Here is an 11499-nt window from a genome sequence, read left to right as displayed (position 1 = left end):
GAGGGAGGGAGGGAGGGAGGGAGAGATAGGGTCTCTCTCACTATGTAGGCTGGTCTGGAGCTGGCTGTGTTGTAAATCAGGCTGGCCTTGAACTTAAGAGAAATCTGCCTGCCTGCCTCAGCCTCCCAAGTGCTAGGATTAAAGGTGTGCACCACCAAAACTGGCCACTTCGTTTTCTTTATAGTATGGTCACACTGCCTACACCAGGAGAATTTTTAGGAAGGAATGAAGTGTACAGCGGCATTCCAGTTAATTTATCAGTGATATTTACAAGCTATTCCGTCTTATCTATTTAGTAATTTTCTTCAACCATAAGTGGTTGGAGGAAAAAAAAGAAAGAGCCTATCTACACACTTCATACAAAAAACTTCAAATGCAGCACCAACTTAGCGTGGAGCCACGAGCATTTCCTCTGGGAGACCTTACCCAATCTATCACACTTTCAGTCACTGTAGGTTTTGAATCTCTCTCTACTTCCAATGACAGTGGAGAAAGCAGACTATGCTGGGCGTAGTCAGTCTAAAGGAGACTTAGGATCTGGGACACACGGCACCCGACACAGAAGTGCTTGCCCATCCTGCGCAAGGCTCTGGTTCAATCCTGACCAAGAGAGTAGGCAGGAAGGCGAGGGAGACTTCCTCCCTCGTGGACTGGGGACGTAGTACAGTGGTAAAGCACACGCTTGGCACGCATGGGGCCCTAGAGCACAAGCTCTGGCAGCACCCACCCTCCAAAAAAAAAATCAACCGGGCTTGGACAGTCTACCTTCCTCCCTATCAGAGACCATCGTGTAACTGGCCGTCCAGGTTCCTCCATGACACTGCATGCTATTGCATCCGTGGGGTAAGACTCACTTTCCCATGCTTTTTGTTTTGTTTTGTTTTGTTTTTTTTTTTGAGACAGGGTTTCCCTGTAGCTTTGGTGCCTGTCCTGGAACTAGCTCTTGTAGACCAGGCTAGCCTCGAACCCACAGAGATCCGCCTGCCTCTGCCTCCCACATTTTTCTAAGCATGTGCAATTACTTATAGAAGTGCCATGTTACTGTGTGTGATTTTCTTATCCCAGAGCTGCTTTGCTAATATTACAAAATAAAGGTTGTTGTGTGTTGGGTGGTGTGTGTGCACTTTAGTGAGCGGAGGCGACAGGAGGACGTCATGGGCCCTGCTTTGCCACCCTGCATCCTATTCCTCTGCTTCAGGTGCCTCCCTGAACCTGGAGCTAAGGCTGGGGTCAGTAAGACGTGGGGATCCTCTGTCTCTGTCTCCCACAGTGCTGGGGGTACAGGCCAGCGTGTTTTTATGTGGCTACAGGAATCCAAACTCGGGAGGTCTTCATGCTTGCACAGCAAACGCTCATACACTCCAGGCCATGTCCCCCAGACCCTAAGCTCTGGTCTCTTTCAGACAAATATTTATTTAGAATGAACCAATGCTAGGTGATGCTGTCTCCCGCGTTACCTTCTCCCACCTAAATCTCCCATGAAAACCCTGATTCCAGTTTACTGTTGCACGACTTGTAATGACAAAGAACTTGCTTTTGATTCTAATACCTGTCATAACTGCACACCTTGATCAATCAAAGATGCAAACAAGATGGTCGAATACCCTTGTGGCATGCGCTCTATATGGTGTGTGGCCAAGAGACAGCACTGGAAAGGGAGGATTATATGTACAGAAACCAGTCATTGCAATTTTAACGCCCGCGAAGTGGGTCTGTCATTACCAGTTTGTCTTTCTGTCGTTCACCATGGATGAGAAAGCCGCTTCGTCCATTGCCTTCAGGGTGCATCACCTTACACACCCCAACGCGACTGATCCCGCCTCCTTCCTGTGGGAACCATCCCCCGCTGGAGTCATCTCTGGTCATAACCACAGCCTTGACACGCACAATATAGCTGTCACTAAAACGACAACAAGAAGGGGCATGACAACAGTCTAGTAGCTGCAGAACACACTTCCCAGGGCAAGACACTTCCCTTGATTTGTCGCAGAAATACGGTTGACAATATAACCCAGAATGGGAGTCCGTCTTGACATTAGGAAAAACAGCATGTATCGTAATACCACAGTTCATCTTAAAAGAGACACCCACTGATTAATAAATCTTCCTCCTGAGTCTTTGAAGACCACACGGGAATATGTCCTCCATTTCTGGGTGCTGCACATGAACGGAATGAATAGACTGAGCTCTAGAATGTGACGTCTGGGCTGAAACGCCAAGCCTATTAACTTAAAAGGATGTTACAACCTTAATCTTTTAAACCTAGATTATAAGAAATGACCAACCTTTAACATGTTATGACGTCAAGAATTCTATTTAGCAAGCAATATCAAAATTCACTTCTGAATTACAAAGTCCCCGTCCCATGCACCATTTCCATAGGCGGGAAGGCTTCAACTCACCCCACACCCCTGTAGCCTTTGCTTGTGATTTCCATCTTCTCGGTCGAAATATATGAATCTGCCTAAGCTCTACTATACTATGGCCAAAGATCCCCTTTCTTCCAAAGACCAACTCATGCTTCTTTTCATTGTTTGTTGGTTTGAGGATAAATAATTCTCGCTTGATATTTCCTTTCTTTACATCTAATTCATTTGTTTGTCTTGCCCATGATAACACACACTGCCATCTTCTATGGCAGGCCCTGTACAGAGCTGAGGGAAGCAGTAACACACAATGACAGGACTGTGTCCCACCTCAACAGTCTGGGACAAACGCCACAGTCTCAAAGATAGCCTGTCTCCCGTGCCTCTGCTCCCCTCTCACCCAGGCTTCCTGTGATCTGCTACCGTGACTTCACTGCCTTCCCACACCCAGGCAACGCCTGTCCCACACAAAAGTCCCTTCTGCTCTCTTCACCTAGACTCAGGGAAGGCACCTGTGGCGGCTCTCTCAGGCTAACGCGCCCTTGCCCTGGTCTGACAGAGACGTGTCGCTAAACCATTCTCTACCTGCTGAGTTTTCTTCAACTCTGGGTTCCACCCCCTAACCCCAATTCCAGGAAGACTTTACCAGCCAGGCAAACTGCCCCTCCCTCTACACACCCCCTAGTTGTGCCACTCACGTCCCCGAGGGATTTCCCGACACCGCTGCGTCTTGCTTCTGGAACTCTCTCCCTTCCAATGCCTTTGCATTCAACCACGGCTATCTATGTCCAGAGCACCAAGTCAACCCCTGGTTGGGCACCACCTCCAAATCTCATTTATTTTTTTTTCCTTTCGGATAGTCTCATGAAGCCTAGGTTGCAGATGAGGCCGATTCTCCTGTTTCCATAGCCTCAATTACATGCAGGTGTGAGCCATCGCCAACAACCCTACTCTCCAACCATGACTTCCTGCTTTCACAGTCCCCTCCCCACTAGGGCCAGGGGTCTGCTGCTGACTACCTCTCCCCGCCCTGCTTTCTACTCCTCTCCACTCGGCTCTCTCAGGCCGCTGCGTTTGGTCACAGGGAAACCCCACTGCACTTTGCTCACAGGGCTTACTCTAAGCCACAGCCACTGACTGTAAGCGGGGCTACGGTCTGCTACATCTGCCCTCTGCCTAAATGACTTCAGAGAGCCTCCTGCCTCCGAGGTGATGGATGCCCTTGTTTTGTTGGGAAAACCAACCCAGCCAGCTGAGCCCTGCCCCCATGCCCGTCATGTCTGCACAACCTCTCCAGTCACACTGGCTGATCCACACCCCATTCCTCCACCTCAACATTGCTCTATGCCAACAATGTCCGTCTTCACACTTCTGCCCAGCCTCCTACCTGCCAAGATCCAGACCAGTGCAACAGTGGGTGATGACGTGTCTCTGCTTAGGTGTCTAAGCCATCTCAAGGTCTTCCTACGCTTTTGGGTTCTTACCCCAGTCTCTATGCTGACCCTACTGCTCATTCCTTATCCTGAGGCTACTGTAGTGGTACCCTGACTGGCATCCTATGTCCATGCTTGTCCGTGGTCCCCGAAAATAGAAAGGTCAGTCAGATTGCATCATGTGTACTAAGAGCTCAAACCTTGCCATAACCTCCTACTGACTTCCTGAACGCTGCTCCCATCCCAAGGGCCTCCTTGCAGGCCCTCCACATTCCTGCTTTAGGGTCTCACGGTTACCATTTCTTCCCATCTCACATCTCACCATTCTCTCCACACATCATCACGTATGTTCTATCTCACCTGGGTCCCTGCACAGCATACTCCACTAGAGAACACTTTCTTGGTATCTGTAAAAGCAGCCCCCCCCCACTCCCACCTCCCCCAAATTTCTTCCCACTGCTGGCCCTGAAACCTATTTGCCCACCAGGATAAAACTCAGTGAGGGTGGAGACTTTGCCATGTTCATTCACCACTAATCCCTAGGGCTTACATTACAATGGTACCGAGCCCATCAACAGGGTGCAGGATCGATGGACTGACAACTCCTGCCTGTATCTCCAGCCCATTGAAAGGGTCCTGGCTAGGATGATGTGATACCTCATTGCCTTGCTTTTAGGCCAGAGAATCACAAGTTCAACCTAGGGAGACGTTACCTCAAAATAAAAACCATAGAAAGGACTAACCACAAGGGCACGATGAACTCAATGCCTCAGGAAATGGCTGGGGTGGGCACCGAAGCTCTCCACACCGCGGCTAAAGAGTAATTTTTACTTTCTGGGTTTCAATTGTGTGTCCCTCATTTGAGGGGATTAAGCAGACATGAAAAGGAGAGATCTACATTGTGTTAGGGCCACTAACTCTACCTAAGTACACATTTATTAGAGATTAAAAAAAAAAAAACAAACATCCTACCCCTTGGCTCCTAGGCTACAGCGGTGTTGACTGTGGCCTTTGCTTGTACTCTAAGGCCTCTGCCCTTCCAACTTGACCATTCCTAACAAGTGCCTTCCCCAGGCACAGATCTTCTCCATGGGGGTGGGGGTGGGGTGGTAGGGGCTTAAAACCAGACCAGAGCATGTGGTGATGTTTGGTATCCACCTATATGGCCCCAAGCCAACCAACCATTTCCTACCTGTGGCCCACAGAAGTTCCTCAAGCACTTCATTCTGCCTGGTATAGAGGAAAACTCCCTGCCCTCTCTCCTTCCCTGCTTTGTAAAAACTAATCAGACACTGGCAGGTGTGAGGTTTATTTCTAAGTGTACAGCAGGAAGCTGGGGGACAGGTTCATTAAAAAATTTTTCACATGCAAAAACATGCTACTGGTAGCTTTAGACACACCTTCAAATCATGCTACCACTGTCAGAAAGAAAAAAGGAAACAAAACAAAAACAAAAGCTCCCGAAACTGGCATGCTTGCAGTGTGTGCCAGTGCAGACTTTTAAACTTTGGATGTGGTCCCAATATCAACTGCATGAGGCCAGGTAAGAATGTGAGCTGAAGAGCCCAGGCAGCCAGTGCCAGTACCAATGACACCGTGCCAAACTGGCCGGACTGGGGACCTTTCCATTCAAATGTGGTTTCTTAGAAGAAGAAGAAGAAGAAGGAAAAAGAAACCTACAATCCCAACATGCTGACTAGTTTCCTACAGGCACTCAGAATGAGAAGGAGCCAGGTAAAGATCTAAGGCAGGATCCCACGGCCATGCCGCTCTATTCAGATTTGGAGCAGACCACGTTACAGGTAAACAAAGAACTGTAGGAAGCTGAGACAGCTGCTCCTAGTCCTGTAGAGGATGTGTGCTCCCGGGCAAGGCTGGTCAGCACTGGCAGACCTCCCTGGTTGCTGAGGCCCTTTCTTTGAGTTTCATTTTCTTTACAAAAGGAAGACCGAATCTACCCTGCTGCCAGCAATAAAGGCCACGTGTCAGAGCTGCAGCGACTTGGGAAGTTGGAGCGCACTGTTTTGGCTGGAAGGCTGGCTTTAATCACTTAGGTGGGTCTCTAAACCACAGCACTCTTGCCCACTGAAGAGTAAGTTTGCAGGACGTGGGCCCTGCCAGCTGTCGGGCACCTGAGGAGACAGCATCTGAGACCACCGGCCTCAGCAGCAGACAGGGTTATAAAACCCAGGATGGATGGCGCTGCAGGCACACCTACAGAGGGAGAGGTTCCGCCTGCCATCTGTGACCCTCGGCCCGCCCCCTCTTCCTGCAGGAATGGAGCCAATTACATACCGCCATAAATCCTCCCCAGCACACCCCATGGCCTGGCCTTATCTGATCACATGGCTTCTTTCTCTCTCCATCACATTAAACATGAGGTTCACTTCCTTCCAGCCCCTTCGCCACTCCCCCAGACCTAGAGGGGGATTAGCTGGGTCCCAGACTCCCCAGTCCGACTTCCCAGACACCCTCTGAGCCCAAACACCAGCCTCTCTGGGAGCCAGGTATGAGCACTTTGTCTTCATCTTAATCACACCCCGATGCCATGCCTACCGATTTAGAAAGACGCTTAGATTTCACCCAATTGCCCATATACGTGTATGTTAATGGTGTATGCCTAGTGAGTTCTGTAAAATTAATCGGCAAGATACTATGGCAAAGGCAAATGTGCTGAGAAGCCGAAGGTGCTGGTCATCGTCCACTGGCGTTGCTTTTTCAAGTGTTCGTCTTAAGCATCAATTACTTAAGAATTCTTAAAAGATGATTACCCTGGTCTTAAAAAAAGTTTCTGAACTTGATGGATGAGAAAAGAGATTCATGTGGTTGGATGCACGGCGGTTACATGGTTTTCTGCTCTGTACAAGTCACCCAAGGTAGAACATTTGCTCTGGAGCTTAAATGCAGAAGAAACAGGGTCTCCAGATTAATGATTTAAACAGACACTGGGTGGATGGTTGGTTAGCCTATTGTGGAAAACGGTTTAGTTGCAGAGATGCCATTTCCGGCAGGGTTCGTAAGTCTGGGAGGGCAGTAGCTCTCCTCTCAGACACTCACAGGCAGGCTCTGTGAAGGGGTCGGGGCCTTTCTGAACCGAGACTGTTTGCTTCACAAGAGAAATGGCGTTGCTAGTGTCAGGTAGGGAAGCCCGCCAGTACCTTGCCTAACAGACAGTGCTGTTGAGCATGCTCACACTTCTATACTGATCTGACCCAAACCTTCGGGGCACAGAGACGCTTCAGAGGCACTGTACCTGCTAGCACATTCTCTTGCACAAGGCCTGCTGCCCTGGCCCCACAGACTTCCTGGGTATCCCAAGGTAGGGATACCAGGCAGTGTGCCATGCACAAGGCTGGGGTACCAGGCAGTGTATCATGTACAAGGCTGGGGAACCAGGCAGTGTGCCATCCCCCAGTCCAGTTTTTCTTTCCCTTTTCTTTGCTGCTGTGTGCTGTGGCCCATAGTGGTCAAGAGTCATCAAGGAAGTCAAAGGAACAAAAACTGGACGTGAACCTAAGGAGCTGAAGAAGCCGGGGTGGGGTGGGGGTGGGACAAACGACTAGGGCACCTGTAAGTGCTAACAACAGAGGCTCCTAGTGAGCTGGAAGATCCATGGCCCAGACAGTTTGAGCTTTCTGCGGTTCCCAACAGTTTTCTGTAGCCAGGAATGTCAGTTCCAGGAGTGAATTCACACGCCCTGAGCACGGAAAGAGCAGGAGCAGTGTGGACTCACACTGGGCATCCCCTCATGAAACTCTAGTCTGCGCTACTTGGCAGCAGTTTACAGAGTGCATTCGTTAGCTTAGCATTTAACACGAAACTGCTAATTTCACACCTAAGCATCTATCTCCTACATCCGGTTCTGCCGTGTTATCTCAAACCATAACACACTCCGGTCAGTAGAAAAATGATGGTGAAGAACCTGGAGAGAAGGGATTATCAAAAGTAAATCTCTGTTGGGCAGTGGTGGCGCACGCCTTTAATCCCGGCACTCGGGAGGCAGAGGCAGGTGGATCTCTGTGAGTTGGTCTACAAGTGCTAGTTCCTGTCTACGAAGAGAAACTCTGTCTTGAAAAACAGAAAACAAAACCAAAAGCAGAACACCCTCTCCCCCAAAAAGGTCCATCTCTAGCCGTGCTGTGTATGGCAGGTGACCTAAGATGCTCTTAGACCATACACTGTGTCAGTGTGGCCTTCCGGGGCCCCTGCAGAGATAATAGGGGATGATGGGGGATGAAAACACCTCTCGGGTGACTTTTCCTGATTTCGTTTTGTGTCTACTGCTTTATTTTTGGGGGCCCGGTGCTTTCCTGAGTATGTTGCGTGCACAGTCATCAGGGATGGAGACCCTGCTCGTGAAGAGCCAAAGAGACTCCGTCCTTTACTCACCATAGCTGAAAGTCACCTCTCTACCTTCTCCCACCCCCGCCCCGCACAGGCCTCTCTACCAAAGTGGGCATGGCCAGTCAAGGGTGACCCCTACCCTGTAACAGCCACATTTCTCAGCTGGAGGCTGGGGACTGCACCTGTAATTATAGAGTTTGAAAACACTGGCTCCAGGTAGTTAAGCCTCTCATGCCCTCTGGCAACAAGAACAGATCCATCAGATTCCAAAGCACACACAAACCAAACCACATTTTTTAAAAAATAACAATCCAAGTTCTTAAAACCCAGGGGAGGGGACTTGGCACTGGAGATGGCTCAGCAGTTAAGAGCCCTGGCTGCTTTTCCAGAGGACCTGGGTTTAATTCCCAGCACACACATGGCAGCTCACAACTATCTATAACTCCAGTTCAGGGAATCTGACACCCACGGCAAAACACCAATGCACATAAACTAAAAATGAATTAAAAAAAAAAAAAGAAAGCAAAAATTCTTTCTAGACACTGAGCACATGCTAGGTGGGGATTCCAGGTACAAGATGAGGTTACATCAGGCCTCGGCCTGCCGCAGGGCCCTCTCCTCTGCTCCACCCTGCCTTATCACGATGCTCCGGCCCCTGACCACAGTTCCTACAGAACCACAAAAATGACATGCATCTGCGGCGGGTGCCATGATTACATGCATTATATGCAACTTTAAAAAAATGCTAATATGGTACCTTCAGGAAATGATAAATAGAAAAATCACCAAAGCATAACTTTGACATCAGTAGTTTTCGAAATAAGCTTTATTTTATTTAGGTTTTGTTTTGAAAAACAAATGTGTCTAATTCTTAAGAGACTAAGCATGCGCCCTAGAGGGCTGAGTTTCAGGGTGACTACTTGGCAAAAACTGGGGACAATAGAGCCCTGGGAGGCAAAGGGCCAAATCTGAACTGATGTTTAGGGCTCTGTCTGCTCTGCTTAGCCCAGGGTCGGCAGAGTTCATAATTAACCAAGATTTAAGGGATTTCCATCTTAAGGCAAACTGACCAGCCCTGAAAAACTCTCTCTTCTTTTTACCTGAAAGCAACCATGGCCAGCTAACAGAGACCCCGAACCACTGGTCAGAAGGAACCCCCACCACATTAAATCACACCAGCAATAAAACAAAACCAGGCTTTCAAAACACAAACGGCAAAGGGGGTTGCTTAAAGCGGATCATCTCCAACCCAGGACGGACCCAGAGCTGCTGAACTTCCATGCCTCCTTCTAGTTTTGCCCTTAACCTCCGCATTGGTGAAAGCAAAGGAGTAAGAGTGTCAGCAAACAACCTGCGGCCTGTGCCCTGAAACGTCTGCCTCCTTCTGTCCCGAGCACGGCTGCATTTATTTCCCCTGCTACCCTGGCCCTTCTCCCACAGTCAAAAGGGCAGGAAATTACTTTACCAGTTTTAGCAAATTCAAAACCTACAAAATCTTTTACAGGCCAGTCCTTCTTAAGATCTGTTCCAAACAAAAGGTGATAATTTAGCCCACAGGAAGGAAGGAGCGCCAAGGCCCACAAGCCACAGGCAGGGTTTTTATGAGTCTCGCTTTATAGCCTAGGCAGATCCACCCAGGGGCTGTCCTCTGGGGGGGGGGGGGCAAGAGTCAGCGATTCATTCAGTTCTTTTTCACCAGAGTCCTTCTCTAGGAAGGGGAAGATAAGCAGCAAATGAAACTTGTTCAAAGTAGCTGCTCTCCCACACGTGCGTGCATGCTTGTGTGTGTGTGTGTGTGTGTGTGTGTGTGTGTGTGTAGGGGGGGTGGAATCTTGACTCCCCGGCAGACACTGGCAGTTAGGCCCTCCCATCGTGTGGTGAAGAGATGATAAACAAGTTAGTTTCTTGCACCTTTTCAGCTAGAAAGACCAGAAGCAACTAAATCGCACCCCTCGTTCAGATGGAAAACGGACTGAGCAAGGCTAGTGACCTGGGACAGATAAAGGGTGGTTGCCCATCGTTCCCCACACTGCTTACAAACAGGGCTCTGGGCTGTGGGAAAGCCCCTGGATTGGTGCTGTTGGGATCTTCAGATCTACTGGCTTAGGGAATGGCCATGAAGGAATTTAAAGCCAAGAGAATCACTAACTCTGGGCCACAGCAACAGCTGGAGGGTGGGGCGGGGCCATCTTGGCGGTTTCCCCTGGACAGAGGTCATTCCACTTGGGATTTATTAGTATACCTAGACCTATCCTGTAACACATCCCCTTCTCACAATTGGGTGTGACACGCCAAGTCTACTACTGAGCCACAGCCTCTTTGAGGGCAAGACGGGGACAAGAGCCAGAGGGCTTTTGAGGTCTCTTTTCAATTTTGGATTTTTAAAAAATGGGCTTCAAAGTCTTTTAATGTTGCCAAGGGCGTTAGCAAACACATGCTTCTGAAACATCATGCAGACCACAGAAGCAGAAAACTTCAAGTAGTAAGACGCAACGGAATACCTCTAATAGCACAAGACCAGAAGCCACCAAGACCCAGGGCCTCACGAAGGTGCACTGTCAGAGTTCCTACGCAATCATAAACTTCCCAGAGCAGGGCATGCTTACTGAAGTCTTTTGAAAAGGGAAGAGAACAGGCCTGGAAATGTAGCTCAGTGGCAGGACGCTCACCTAGGATGTACACAGACAAGGCCAGAGGTTCAAATCCCCAGCTCGTGCGAGGGGGTGCGCGCGCGCGCGTGCACACACACACACAGAAGAAAAACATGAAAACTATTTTAAAATTAATTTAATAAGCTATGTGTGATGACCCATGTCTGTAACTGTAGCACCGTAGGAAGTGGAGAAAGCTTTTTTTTAAAGGCAGGATATCACTATGTGTGTATAGAATACACACACACATACACACACAATCACACATATATTCTATACACACATTACACACACACACACACACACACACACACACACACACACACACACAGAATATATGTATATTCTGGGTTGACCTGGAAATCCATCTGTAGACCAGGCTAACCTTGAACTCTCAGCGATCCACCTGACTAACTCCCAGGTGCTGGCACTAAAGCCATGTACTGCCACGCCTGGCAGACATAAGAGGTTCCCTGAAGTCAACATAGTAAAAGCCATCATTGTGGGCAACACTTTAGCGTCAAAAGAAAAAAACAAAAAGATGTTTACCATGGTGCCAGTCAGCCTCCAACTCAGTTCACCCTAAGGTGCGTTCCCAACAGTAAAGCTGAGATCACATCACGCTTGGTCTCGCTCTCTCCCTTTTTAAGATTACAATTTTTATTTTAAATAATTTGTGTGTGTGTGTGTGTGTGTGTGTGTGTG

The 11499-nt window shown here is 48.9% G+C and overlaps 1 protein-coding gene across 1 annotated transcript in view; it reads right to left on the bottom strand.

Annotated features, from left to right (window-relative positions):
* The window catches only part of Spred2 (sprouty related EVH1 domain containing 2), a 105979-nt gene that overhangs the window by 30280 nt on the left and 64200 nt on the right, over nucleotides 1–11499 (bottom strand). The window contains exon 2 of the mRNA XM_050140980.1: nucleotides 1723–1900. Coding sequence (XP_049996937.1) covers nucleotides 1723–1900 — 178 coding nt within the window. The remainder of the gene's footprint in view (nucleotides 1–1722; nucleotides 1901–11499) is intronic.

Source organism: Alexandromys fortis, unplaced genomic scaffold (assembly GCF_014885135.2).
Source record: "Alexandromys fortis isolate MF-2015 unplaced genomic scaffold, M_Fortis_MF-2015_v1.1 scaffold_7, whole genome shotgun sequence".
Classification (NCBI taxonomy): Eukaryota; Metazoa; Chordata; class Mammalia; order Rodentia; family Cricetidae; genus Alexandromys; species Alexandromys fortis.
Note: the sequence above shows the minus strand (reverse complement) of the source record. Positions and strands in the feature narration are given on the sequence as shown.